We start from the raw sequence: 15,651 nt of genomic DNA, 5'->3' as shown, positions 1-15,651 counted from the left end.
CTACAGGGACACAGCCCCATCAACGTTTATAGCAGCACAATTCACAATAGCTAAACTGTGGAACCAACCTAGATGCCCTTCAGTGGATGAATGGATAAAAAAATGTGGCATATATACACAATGAAATTTTACTCAGCAATAAAAGAGAATAAAATCATGGCATTTGCAGGTAAATGGATGGTGTTGAAGAAGATAATGCTAAGTAAAGTTAGCCAATTCCAAAAAAACAAATGCCAAATGTTTTCTCTGATAAGGAGGCTGATTCATAGTGGGGTGGGGGGGAGCATAGGAGGAATTAGATGAATTCTAGATAGCAGTGGGAGGGAAAGAGATGGGGCAGGGGATTAGCAAGGATGTTGGAATGTGATAAACATCATTATCCAAAGTACATATATGAAGACACAAATTGGATGTCAACATACTTTATATACAAACATAGATATGACAAATTGAGGTATATATATATATATATATATATATATATATATATATATATATATATATGTAATAATAATTGTAATGCAAAAAATTGGTGTCATGAATTGGTGTGAACATACTTTATATACAATGATATGAAAAATTGTGCTCTATATGTGTAATAAGAATTGTAATGCATTCTGCTGTCATGTATTTAAAAAAATAAAATCAATTTAAAAAAGAGCCAAAAAAATGATGAGTAGGCCAGAAGCAGGCAGTAAGCTAATCTGTGCAGAAAAGCTGTTTTGATGGGTTACAAAGTTCCATGCAGGACATAGAACAGCAATAGGACTTCAGTTTCTGAGAAAGGGACTAATAATAAGAGAAGACTGCATCATAGAAAACTAAAGATAATAGAATAGGCATAGTGACAGGAAACAAGACAGATTTCTAATTTCTAGGATCAAAATCAAAGGTAGACACTCAATATCAAATACCAGATTTTAATATCTTTATCTGGTACAGTAAGGGATTAGTTTTTGGGTAACTTCAAACTGAGCCCTAGAATACCAGCTTAGGAATTTACAGTTTTCTGCAAAAATCAAGATGTGTGTTTAATTGAAATCATTTGGAGTCAATGATATAAGAAGGACATGACAGAATTATATGATAATTTTCTTATTTGATTATTTTTTAAAATTTATTTAAAGAGGATATGCTTGAGGGAAGCTGATCACATTATTTTAATCAGTAGTTCCCAACCTCAAATACAAGGAGTACTTTTTTAATATGCATAAAAAACTGATGGAAACCTCATATGAGACAGTTATTCACTTATCAATTCATTAACGAACAAACTGAATTCCTGGTGCACACCTGTAATCCTAGTGGCTCCGGAGGTTGAGGCAGGAGGATGGCAAGTTCAAGGATAGCCTCAGCAACTTAGCAAGACCATGAGCAATTTAGTGAGACCCTGTCTCAGAATAAAAAATAAAATGGGCTAGAGATGTGGTTCAGTGGTTAAGTGCCCCTGGGTTCAATCCCTGGTACCAAAAAAAAAAAAAAAAAAACTGAATATAAAATGTTGTTATGAACACATTAATATTATAAATAAATTTTGTAACTTTTAATACTGATGGTACATATTTACAAATAAAATACTGCAAATATGCTTTAGGCATTTATTATAACTCTTCCCTGAATGTTTGGAACCTTGATTGGAAATAGGAATCTTTCAATTATATAAAAATGTAACTTATACATACAAATAGACACACATGTTTTCAATTAGGCATACTAATAATTAGTCTTTATCAGTTGTTTACCTACTATTTGCTTAACCTATGGTTTTCCTTCTAAGAGTTACTCACTGTGTGATCTCAGTATTTAAATAACATCCATAGCTGACAACTTCCAAATTTATATCACCATCCCTATTTTTTTGATCTTTTGGACTTTATCCTTAACTTGGTATCTAAGCTTCCATCTCAAACATAACTTGTCCACCTCTAAATGAATTTTACCAGCAGCCTTTCCTATATTACTTGACAGCAATTCTGTGCTAATTATTTATGTGCTGTGTCTTAGCTTTAAGTCAATTCTTACATATTCTGCCCCTTGATGTTTAGGATGAAATACTCCAAATGACATTTTTGAATGTTTTTCCAGTTGACTTTAGAGTCTGTCTAAACCTGCTGGCTCACATCCTTTCCTTAAAGGTCTCAGATCCTCAACATTTGAGAACCAGCTCTACAAAATCCCTACTTCAACCTCTTAGGTTTTGTTAACATCATATTTTCCCTTTTCTTTTTCTATCTGCATCTAATTATACAGTTTTTGCTTCTCTAAAACTGCATTAAATTTTGCAGTTTGCATTATAATACCTGTATAACAATTGTCCAACTTATATTTCATTTGTTATGATAGCTAATATAAACCTTTTTATGATTTTACTAGACATTAATTTATGCAGTCTTCCATATCAACAGTGAGCCCAAGAATAGTTTCTCAAAGATGGGATTTTGGAAGGTGGTTTGCTCATTTTTTGGCCTTGAACATAGTTGAGTTGCTCGTCAGTAGAAAATGGCATGCACAATCATCTATTTCTTGTGATTTGGATGAAACATCTATTGAAGGCAGGTTCATTGGATCACAGGCAAAGGGTTGCTGCACTAGATGGTTAACTCAACACTATAATGACTATGGTGGTCAATGATTATTGATGATTGCAGTGAAGTAAAAAGGAAACCAAATCATAGCTGAAGTTAAAAGGAAACAAAGTCATAGCTAAGGTCCTGGTCAAAGAAGTAGAAAACTATGTGCATCCTATAGCGCTGACCTGGTATAGTTAAGAAATATATCCCAAATTTAGTTGTGCAAGTTACATAACTAAATGTTTAATGAACCTTATAGACTCACTAAGTTTCCCATGTGAAAATTAGGGGAAAAAAATCAAGAAGGAAAGAGATCCTGAAATTTGAAGTAGAAACTTTTGGATTCTCTTTGATAAAGTTGAGAACCTTAAACCTCAAGTCTTCCAGTGACTTTGCCAGCAAGAACATCCTATTTTCCCAAAAGGCTTGAAATCCCTGTCAAAACTTCACTTGAAGCAATAAACATGTAATGAGGCATTTGTTATTGTCAATATCCAGTGCCATCACCTTTCATACTTTCCAGATTTCATTCAGTAATATAACAGAATTCTCTATGGTGAGATCATGTTCAACATGGTAGTCACTAGTAACATGTGGCTATTGAGAACCTGAAATAAGGCCAGTCTGAATTGAGCTGTGCTGAAAGTGTAAAACACACTATTGATTCACAGATTAAGAATGAATAAATGACAGCAACATATTTCATTAATTTAATCCAACTCTATGTTAAAATGATAATATTGGGTTTAATGAAATATTAAAATTAATTTAAAATCTTTCAGAATATGGTTACTAACAAACTTCTTGTCAAATATGTGGCTAACATTATATTTCTGTCTGACAAAGCAGCTCTAGACTATTAAGACTTCAAATTCTTGCTCACCTAAGTAAAAAAAAAAAAATTTTGAAAACTATACTTCTTCCTACTATATTAAATTGACATCTATTTCAAAAAATTTAATTCTGAAAAACTACAAAGGATGACATTTCTGTCATACTCTAATTTACAAATACTTTAGAGTTTCCTCAAAATATCATGCCTTTAGTTCACTCAATTTATAGAAACTATTCATCCCTAATAGAAAAACTGTAAAATCAACAAATTAGAAATGCTTTCTGTTAAAATAATTCATATTTTGTGCTACAACTCAAATTAGCATATAATATCTTTCTATATTATATGTATCCTATTTAATATAGAGATAAAATGAATAAAAATAAGTAGATGGATGGATAATTGACAAATACAAATACAAATATAAAGGTTGGTGCTTGTCTGAGTTTACTGAAGATAAACTAAAATATTGCTCCCTTCAGATATTTCCTAGTGAAGCTTTTGCTTTTCATTTTTCTGAAGAATGCTCCTTCAGGAGCTATGACTCTGAATTTTTATGCCCTTATTTTCCAGTGTTTTACTTACTTTCAAACAATGTAATATACTAATATTGCATCTAAGAAAGTAATATATGTTTTCCTTTTGAAATTAGAAAAAGTAATTATAAAAGGAAAAATAATAAATGGATACAGGTGGGCCAACAAAGCTTAATTTCACACATGGAGCTAGTATGAATGTATTTCTTAATGAAAGAAGAAAAGTTAATTCAATGAACAGGTTAAAGAATCAATTGTAATGTTTTAACTTGCTGCTATTAAGAGATCCTCAATTTTATTAATCTTTCAAATGTGATAATTAAGGAAAATATTCTCTTACATAAGCTTGTAGAATAACCATGAAGCAACTTTAAAATGCATATTTCTTTAAGGATGTAATGCTGAGATACTATATTTTATTTTTAATGAAATTAATTGCAGTGTTTAAAAAATCAATTGCAATGATTATGACTTAATTTTTAATATTTTTTGCACAAAACCAAATCACCTATAAATTAGTAAAGCAAGAGTCAAGTATAGAATTTTATTATGGCATAAATATATAAGATAAGCTAACATAACTAAAGAGAAGCATGTTTCCTAACATTTGGCAATAATATTAAGTATCATTTGATGTGATCCTACTTGGTATCAGGAATTTCACATTTTCTTATGTGTTATAATCTCTAATAAATAAAAAAGAAAACTGTGGCTTACAAGACCAAGTGAGCATAGCTAAAATATTATAATTAGTAAGAATGACAGTCGAGATTTGAAATCAGGTGCATTTGTTTCATCCTGTTTCAAATTTCAAAATTTTTCCAATAATTACTTTTAGATATTTATGACACCAGGATTGCTTTTAAAGTGATCAAATAAAGTATAAAATGGGTACTAATTATTTAAGAAAATTGGAAATATTGAAGAATTAATATGGTTAATTGAGATTATTTTTAAAAAATTGGAGTTACTGAAGGATTATTACGGTTAATATAAAGGATTAATATGGTTAAACTGAGATTTATGACAACTAATATAACTGTGTGTTTATAGTTTGTGCTAACAATTGCCTTCTGAAAAGTGTCCTATGTGCTATAATGCATTAGTGCATCATGAAATTAATTTGGTGAAATATTATTAATATTTAAAAAATCAATATATTACAATAAATAAGAATATACATACAGAAATAAATTTATGTAGAAAGGGATAATGTTCTACATCTGGAATTGTGTGTGTGTGTGTGTGTGTGTGTGAGAGAGAGAGAGAGAGAGAGAGAGAGAGAAACAGAGAGAAAGACAGAGACAGACAGTGACAGAGAAAATGTGTTTGAACTCGGCCACTGCATGGAATTCTTACTGAGGATCATGGTTCAAAATGATTAAAAACCAATTTCTACAGAATTCCTTAAAATAGAGATAAACTGATAAAAAGTTAATATTTCCAATCAGGTATTTGATAAAAATAGCAAATAAATAAAAGCAATTATGTCCTTCTTAGAAAATGAATTGAATGTTTTTGGTGGGAGGTAAAAGAATAGATAGAAGTTTGGCAGATTGGGTAATATTAACAGGTAGAAATGTGATAATCTCCATGAGAATGATGAAAACTTACTAAGGCATGTATCTATAGAACATTACATAATACCACATTTGATGACAATTACAGATAATTAATGTAACATAAAAGATTTCTATGGCCATGCAAGATTAATATAATGTGTTTGTTCCATACTTTATAAAGGATTTACTCCATGCTTAATTTAAACAAAGATAATTATATCTTATGGTGAAGCATATTTTCATACATACATAGATCTTATAAAGTAAACCACTCTGACATTTACTAGCTATATGATCTTAGACAATTTATTTAGGCCTTCTCTTAAACATAGGCAATGAAAGTATCTTCCTTATTAAAGCCTTAAGAGGATTAAATAATTCACCAAATGTACTCAACAACAGTATTGAGGATAATGCCTAGTATGTTGCTGAGTGCTCAGAAAAATAGTTTGTTTTCCAAGTACTTCTTGATTTTTTTTATTTTCTAAATAACCAAAAGTTTGCACATAGAACATATTCAATAAATATATGTTTCATTGAATTAAACTGATGACACATGTTGGGTGCATAGAATGATTTTCATTTTACAGATGAGGGGTTTGATTTAGTGATCAACTTAGGTTTAATTCCCATTGCTCTTAGGATTCAATTTCAAGAAATTGATGGAGATCACAGATATTTCTGGCACATAGCCATATATTTTCTCTAATAGCAATTAGTTAATGCATTTCAAGTACTTAGTAATTCTATGAACTATTCTACATGCATTATCTTATTTCTCACAATACTGTAAAATAATTATTTACATTTCAAAGATAAAACCAACTTTAGAGGTTAAATAACTTAAAGTTTTTGGTAAATTACAAATATATATTTGATTCACAATCTGACCCAACTTTATGATCTTTACCACTAAATGGATGGAACTGGTGATTATAATGCTAAGTGAAATAAGCCAATTCCAATAAACCAAAGGGCAAATCTTCTCTCTTTCTCTACTATAATGTGGATACTAACGCACAATAAAGGCAAGGGCATAGAAGTTCATTGGATTAGACAAAGGGGAATGAAGGGAAGGTGGGGATGAGAATAGGAAAGACATTAGAATGAATCTGACATAATTTTCCTATGTTCATATATGAATATATGACCAGTGTACTCCATATCATACAAACACAAGAATGGGAAGTTATACTTCACATATGTATAGTATGTCAAAATATGTTCTACTGTCATGTACAACTAAAAGGAACAAATGAAAAATTTAAAAATTTCTTACCCAGAGAAGATATCACAGAATCTGTTTCTGAGAGAAATTTAGATTCTTCATATTTAAATCATTTCTTTTGGTATAAAATCACATTTTACAAAGAGAAGAAAAATAGAGCTGGAAAAAATAACTAATTTTTCAGCTGCTCTCATTCAGTGTTATAATTTAGTTTGAAGTATGGTGGTACATGCAAATTTGATGTATTACTCATTTTAGAATCAAATAGAAAGATAATTTAACCTTTTGAAATATCCGTATATGAATCCTCTATTATTACAGAGAACATCAACTATGTAGCAATAGAGAAATAGTGAAATGAAATTCATCTATGTATAAAAACATGATATAACCCAAAGATGTGTCAAACAGAAAAAAATTCAACAGAGAAACCATTATTCATTGTTCCTTTTTCAGTGAAGAAATATGGACTCACAATATTCAAAATGTACTTTGGAACACATTCATTTTGATGTGTTTTCATTTGTATGTTAGTAACTAGGACAAAGGTTTTGTATTATTTTTATATTATTTTTTACCAATTTCAGAAACAAAATTGTTTCATAGAATGGATAAGTAAGAAATATTGCCAAAACCATACTTTAGTTTCAAATTGTCTATACTGAACATCTGCCTTTGTTTTTTGAGTATGGTTTTAATGCACAGATGGTTTTCCCTTACCTTATTTGTGTTCACTGCTGTGATGACCCAGACGCACTGGGCATTGCTGTCATACTGGAATGGAAAGTTGGGAGACGTAAAGGTGCCACTTGGTCCTTGAAGATTAGAGCCACATGTCTTCACTAAAAGAGAAATGGTAATGTGAAAAATAGGCATGCAACACAGCAATAAAATATCTTTCAATAGACTTGAAATTACACAATTATAATTTATAATAATTGAAATGTATATTATGGTGTTCTAATGTCACTTATCAAAATTAGAATGTTTGTTAAGTTCTATTTTAACTGAAAACTGGCTATCAATAAAATTGTGAGGTATACTGAAATGTATACTATGGCACTTTAAATATCACTTTTCAGAATTAGATTCTGATATCCTGAGATTTGCAAACATGATATTTTCAATATTAATCAAAATTAGTTATGAATTGTGGTGTGAAGCATGATAAATTGTCTCCTGATGGTAAATTGTTTAGTTTAATGAGAGGAATTTATATTAACCTAATATGCTAATTAAAAATATACAATGAAAAGAAGCAAAGCCTTGGATGGATTAAGCAATCTATAAATTGTTTTATTTCTATTTATTAAGTAGCCAAGGACTCATAAAAGCACAGTTGCTAGTCATTAACATTAAAATGACTCATCATTCTGTTCCTCTAACTGTGAATCACACACCACTAAGACCATATTATCTAAATTTCTGAAAGTTAAACATGATCTACATTTCATTAAAATTCATTTTAATGAATTCCCACAAAATTAAAAGTTGTAATACTTTCTCAATGTTCTACTTCTTCTTTATTCTTCATAAAACAGATAATCAACACACTGGCTGTTTATTAGTTTCCTTCTTGGCCACCACAAATTTCTTGGTGCCATAATTTTGATATGCATTTATTTGCCCTATCCCATTAGAATCCTAACTATGTAATTATTTTCTAATTAATGAATAATAATCTATCATATTTTAAAATATGTGTAGTTAAACATGTTTTCATATGTACTTAAATCTTTACTCAGTTGTTATCATCACCACTTTGAAGATGAGTTTATGAAGGTGCCCAAAGTTTGCTTGCCTTGACCAAGGTCACTCTGGTAATAGGTAGAACACCAATAAATTGAGCCTTGGTCTTCTGACTACAAGTCTTGTCATCTTATCAGGGAAAGTATGTTTGCATAGTATATTAAATTTATTTTTTTCCACTAATTTCTTCCCTTCTGCTTATATTTTAGTATGAATACAATCCATACATATTTTCTTAAACTTCAAAGTTAAACTTTGTGGTCACTTTTCAGTCACATTTAATTTTGTTTTGTGTATATATATATATATATATATATATATATATATATATATATATATATAAAATTTTGTTTTATATATATGATCTCTACATACTGAATAACAAAATTATATTATTTTTTCAGAAAAAATAATAAATGATATTTTTCTTCATTCAACATTGCTTACCATTTTTCCTCATTTACTACCAAACTTATCACAAATCTTTTTTTCCATGCTCACTAATCCATTTCCTTCCTCTGCTTTCACTCTTCAAATTACTTCAGTCCAATTCCTACTCTAATCTTAATATTGAAACTGTATTCTCAATGCTAGCAATGACATGCTACCTGCTAAATCTAATAATCTCTTCATTTTTCTCTATATTTGACATCTCAGCAATAACAGAATATATTGAAAAGCTTTGAAATCCTCTTGTTTTCCTTACATAATATGGAACACTCTTATTTGCCTTTATGTTTTAAATAGTTCTGTTCCACCATATCCTTTGTTCTGGTCCTATTTTTTTTTTTCCATCTGACTCATAGCAGTGTAATTCTAAATTGATTCCATAGCCTTTTCTATTTTTTCTATATTCTCTGAAAAGTTAAGACTAATTCACTTCTATGACTTGAATATTCAGTTCTATGTTGATAACTCTCCAATCTATATCACCATCTTTGGCATTTCTTTTAATTTATAGGTTTATTATCTGTATACTGTACATTCTACCCATCATTTTAATGTAAATTTTAATTAAGTATTTCTTAATTTGCCCCTCCACCTCCCTGACAGTAACAGAAACTCCTTAAGACCTATGTATTGCTTTTCTGAAACAACTGTTCTCTTCTTCATCTCTTCACAATACCCAATGCTTCTGGGTCCCTTTTTCTGGTCTGGTCATAGCTATTTAACTCTTTCTAGACTCTAATCTTTCTCTGTTAAATATCTTACTGTATTTATCTTTTGAAAATACATATTTGATTGCTTTTCTTAATTGCATGTAAGCTTGGTATCTATTTTCTACAGGATTAATTAGAAACTGTCTTATATATAATATAAAATTATTTCTGTGAGAACCTAAATTCCTTTTCAAATACAATGTCCTGCCATTTTATATACTCATATACTTACTTGTGCCAGAATAGACTTGTACTCTCTTTAATATATCATACTCTGTATATTTTTTTTCATTCTGTTTCCCAATCTAAAATATTCCTTATTAAATTTCCTGAAAAGATTCTATTCATTTAAATGAAATCAAGTTTTTTGTGAGGTCACTTTTTTCTTTCAAAAGGGTTCCCAGCTGTGAGGCTTTAAGCAACTTAGTGAGATCCTTTCACAAAATAAAAATAAAATAAAACAAAATAAAAAGGGCTGGGTGTGTTGCTCAGTAGTTAATCACCCATGGGTTCAAACTCTGGTACCTATATAAATAGATAGATAGATGGATAGTAGAGAGATAGATAGGTAGATAGATAGACAGACAGGGTCTCAGTCAGCTTGGTGGTACAAACCTGTGTTCCCCACGACTTGAGAGAGATTGAGACAGGAGGATCACACGTTTGAGGCCAGCATCAGCAACTTAACAAGCCCCTAAGTAAGTTAGCAAGACCCTACCTCAATAAAATAAAATAAAATAAAAAGAGCTAGGAATGGTAACTCAGTGGTTAGGTGTCCTGTATTCAATCCCTAATTCCTCCACTCAGGATTCTGTAATGGACTAGTGCTCACAACCCATACCCTATTATTCAAAGAGTACATGTATTAAAATGTTTGTGTTAGACCTGATACAGAATGAAGTTATAAAGAGTAAGAACTTTATAGCAATGAGAATTTTATAGCAATAAACACATGATTGGTTTAATGTTAGTAGATATAACTTTCTTTTATTTCTTTTTTCTATTTTTGGGGGGCGGGGGAGGGTAGGTACTGGGAATTGAACCCAGAAGTGCTTTACCTTTGAGCTATATATCCCCAGTCCATATTATTATTGTTTTTAAATTTTGAGACAGGGGCTCATTAACTTGCTCAGGATTTTGCTAAGTTGCTAATACTTGCCTTAAATTTGTAATCCTGCCTCAGTCTCCCAAGGATATAACTTTCTAATAGGACATACTTTGAGTGGTATTTCATGCTTGGTAATCCTCTGGAATAACTTATCTTCGAAAATGTGTACACAATTACAGTCTTCTTTTGAGGACAAGGCTTTACTTATCATTTCTGTTAACTCCTAGTACTTGATTTTCATGGAGAAACGTTTGTTAATGGGACAAATATACAAGCTCTTTGGCACAAATTTTAAGTGAACTATAAAATAAATGGTCTCTTTGTGATGATGAAGAATTCTTGCAACTATGAAAATGTCCGGTGGAACATTATTTTCTTTTTATATAAAAATAGAGATGACACACTTATAAAATGGCAGGTAAAAATCAACTTTAAATATTTTGGGTTTTTTTGTCTGCTTCCATGCAAACCTGATAATGACCACTTAGCAAGGTTGGATATAATTCACAGACAATGTCCATTTGTGAGTGTATATGGTTTTACATGTTTGTGTGTGTGCATGTGTGTGAGTGTTTGCATGTTTTAAGAAACAAATCTAAGCACATACACATTCTTATGAAAGCTTTTGATACCCCTATACATCAGGAAGACTGTTCTAGTCAATACACTTAGATTTTCATAAATTTTAATAGTCCCAAAAAGTTGGTGGAAATATTCCAAAGTTTTTAGTCTTTTACTCTGAGAACAGTAGATGATGACTGGGGCATTTCCTTTATCTCTGGGTGGAAATGAGAAGACATGTAAAACATATCTGCTGTCTGAGCAGAACTGCAGCATTATCTCATAGAAATCAGCATAATATACAACATAACTAAGTAGAAATAGTACTTTGTTGTAAGCCACTGAGATTTTTCTGATTGATAATTTTCACATGATGTTGAAAATTTGTATGTTTTACCTATAATATCTTCATAATACCTTTTTTGATAAAGCTTTAATAAAGATATTAATACTATATCTATATACTTGTGCTATTATTTGTGCTTTACACTTGAGTTATCATTGCAGTATGAATTTGAAGAAGATGAAATCCTTAGTCACAATATGTGAGCATCAAAAAATTTGATAAATATGCCTAAACTACTCTAAAAAGTTTGTTCAATATACTCTCAAAAACAATCTAAGAGAAGTAAACTCTCTTACCATAATAGAAGTATCAACAACCATTTGTGCTTTTGTCATTCTGATCAGTATGTCCACATGTTTTAATTTCCACTTCTTTATTTATTATATTGTTATGGGCCAGGCTATCTGGGCAATGACTAAACAAGTCTCCATTTTACCCTAAGACTCCACTTCACATAAGAAATGCTTCTCCCATGGGAAAGCCCCGCCTTTGTATCCATCAACAGTTGCTTAGCATAGCATGTTTGGCAACACAAAATGGCAATTCTTATATAACATAAAACTATCCCATTTTTCTTGGATGATGTATTCTGTCAGAGATTGATTGTCTAGATATTAGTAACCATTTTTTAACTTGTAGGCAACTAGGGACATTGGGAACCACCTTCTACTTAGGATTTTAGATCTCATGACATTTATTTATGGTTTCAAATCAGAGCAACAGCCACTTATGATTATTATGGTTTTGGACTATAGAGGTGTACTCAAACCCCAGGAGGACTGTAGTGGCCCACTGGCTGGTGAATAAAGATTCTGTCTCCTGCTTTAAGATCAACTCAGGGAATTATTGCAATCTTGCCATAACAATATGGCCTAACACAAATTTTCATTGCTGCTTCTATTTCTTTGTTAAAATTTTCTAGTTGAGTACTTTTTTCTGTTTTCAATTGTTCTTTATTGATCTATAGGAGGCTCCTGTATACTATCTATTTTAAACATTTTTTATATTCTAAGAATATTTTCCCACAGTTTATTATTGTTTTTTAATTTTTTACTTTGCTTTAAATTATTTTTTTGCATACATTGTTTTAGTATATGTTAACAAAGCAGATTTAACATTTAGGAACTGTGTTTTATGTCTTGCTTTGGAAAGTATTCTTCAAAAGTATGGTCAAAATACTCTCTTTATTAAAATTATCATACCACCAAAGTGGTATTTTGCAATATTTAAACTTTTCATTTATTTGAAAGCTATTTCTATATGACAAGTTAGGGGAATATTTACAGTAAATGCTATTCTCCACTAATTGAGAATGTCATTTATATTATATTATCATATGTATGCACATTCACAAATATATTTCCACATAAGAAAACTATACATAGATATTCATGGATATGGGCCTTTACTTTTTTTGTATTGTTTGATCCATGATTATTCCTCTGCCACTGTTATGCTGTTTTTAATCATTTTTAATATAGATATTGTACAAGTTTCTCCTTTGTTGTTCAATTTCAAAATTTTCTTGATTTTCCTGGATATTTTTTATTCCATGAAAGTTTTCTGATGTGTTGGGTTGTTCAGGTAAAAAGAAAAGTTTGGTAATTTTATTGAATTATATTCAATTCAAGCATTATTTTGACACAAATTTTCTTTCCTGGTATAGCCTATAATAACATAAAGGAGAAAAGTAAACATGATTAAAGTAGACAACTACAGTGAACCAGTACCTTTGATATAGTTAGAAAAAAATTCCTTAATGAAATACTAAGAAAAATAAAAATAGGAAAAAAAGGTGAAAATTTCTAAATATAAGAATGAATTATGAAACCATAACAAATATTGGTTTAATAAATAAAATATAAAAATTTTTGCCATTTAAGTTTAAAACAAAATATGGTTATCCAAAATTAGTGATACCATTTGACATGTCTTAGTTTTTAGCAAGGCAATAAATTAGGAAAAAATGAAAGGTTTGGTTAGAAAATATGAAAAAGCAACAAAACCATCATTGTTGGTATGCAATATAATTTTTGCCTACTTAACTAAATGTACTTTATTGATCTACAATATATACCTCATATTTGAGTCCTAACTAGGTTGGCTTTGAAGAATATATATGTGTGTGTGTGTGTGTGTGTGTGTAGATAATTATAGTTTTATTTTATGACAGCAATAATCAGCAATTCAAATGGAATGATCCAATTTATTCAAATGACTAAATTAATATATGATTTTGAAAAATATATTTTGTAAGAAAATTCCAAGACCTCTATGAAGAGAACTATTTTAACAAGAAAAGGAACATAGAGGCGCTAAATAAAACCTGTAAAATGGAAAGACAGACCATGTTCTGGTTGAAAACATAATAACATTTTGGTTTGAGCTGTTTATAATAAATTAATAAATTAATTGTTATGGTGTCTATTAATTTTTATGATATCTATGATTATCAATTCTTAGCACTTTAGACAATTAGCTATTTTATAATATTCTGCTTGTTCTATTTATATAGCATCTATGTTTTTTAAAAAGAAGAATAGCTAACCATTTGTGGAGTAAAATGAACACATATATACAGAAACATGTCCAAATATTTTTAAAGTGTTATTTCTTTGAAGGAAAATGATATAAGAACAGAAGATAAAACACTTTACCGCTAGTTCTTTGTCAATATATTCCTTCCCACCCCCCCCTCAAATTAAACACGTACAGCTAATACTTCTTTGGAAAATGCTCTAAGAATAAGATTAAGTATGATAAACACTGCTGCAACTGTAACCTTCAGGCATTTAGATTTGTGCTAGACAGAATGATTCAACTATACAAGGAAGTCAAACTGACATTTTATTTTTTGATTGGGTAAGAAGGATATGGTTCACAGTTTAAAGATTATTTTGAACCAAATATACCAACTGAGTTCTGTCTGTAGTTGGCTCTGAACCCATCATGTCCTGAATACTAATTTTACTCTCTTCTACTAGTCCATAAAGTTCACAAAGTTTTCATAATATTAGAGCATTTGTGTGACCATGCCCCAACAGATTCTCAGGATTTGCATATTCCCTAAAACTCATTCCACTTACTTACTTGCAATTCCTGAGAATGTTTCCACTTTAAGGCCTTTGCACTTGCTATTTTTCTTACCTTACATAAATTTCTGCTGAATAGTACTTCACAGATGGCCTATTATGATTAATATCTCTAATTTCTTAAATATCACCTTAACACACACACACACACACACACACTTGCTTATTGTCCTCATTCTTCATTAGAATGTCAAGTCCATGACAGCCAAGACTTGCTTTGGTTCAGTCATGGTATTTCCAGTGCCTGCAATAGTGCTGGCCACATAGAAAACACTCAATGAATGAATATGTTGACAAATATCAAAATAATCTTTAAACAGATATTTAATTTTGCATCTGGGTTTCATTTTTATAATATGCATTTTTTTCCTTTGGATTTTGTGATGATTCAAGCTTCTACTCTCTGTTGAATGATTTCATCCATCAAGAATTCACTCATGTCATGTAAATGACTACAGTCTATGCCTCTATGGCTATTTCTGGGTTGGTAGAATATTTCTGTCAAGAAATGTCTCTTTTTTAGGACGTGTATAATGTCTTATATTTTTAAAGGTATCATTAGTTTGAAGTACAAATACATTTGTACTTCTTGATCTTCAACTATTCCTGCATCTTCAATTTTGTGTTTGCACTTGAGCAAATACAAATCATCTGGACCTTACTTTATTTTCAAACTTAGATAATTGTAATGTATCATACATAGTCTCTGATAGGTCTAAAATTTTTCTATGATTAAATCATGCAGTTATCTATGTGCTCTGTGTGGCTTCTCCCAAGAGGTACAAGGAGATTAGCAGAGTCTGAAAGTATATTCTCAGAGAAATGTTATGATTAATACTGAAACTGTTTACTGACATGTGTGGTATGGAAAATGATGGATCCACTAAAAAAAAACAATGTGAAT

General features: G+C 30.4%; 1 protein-coding gene across 3 annotated transcripts in view; it reads right to left on the bottom strand.

Annotated features, from left to right (window-relative positions):
* The window catches only part of Csmd3 (CUB and Sushi multiple domains 3), a 1,133,871-nt gene that overhangs the window by 605,755 nt on the left and 512,465 nt on the right, over positions 1-15,651 (bottom strand). For all 3 annotated transcript variants that reach the window (XM_027947308.2, XM_027947313.2, XM_027947317.2), the window contains one exon: positions 7,452-7,573. In XM_027947308.2, the coding sequence (XP_027803109.2) occupies positions 7,452-7,573 (122 nt within the window). The remainder of the gene's footprint in view (positions 1-7,451; positions 7,574-15,651) is intronic.

This window comes from Marmota flaviventris, chromosome 15 (genome assembly GCF_047511675.1).
Source record: "Marmota flaviventris isolate mMarFla1 chromosome 15, mMarFla1.hap1, whole genome shotgun sequence".
Lineage (NCBI taxonomy): Eukaryota > Metazoa > Chordata > Mammalia > Rodentia > Sciuridae > Marmota > Marmota flaviventris.
This window is presented reverse-complemented; position numbering and strand designations above follow the sequence as displayed.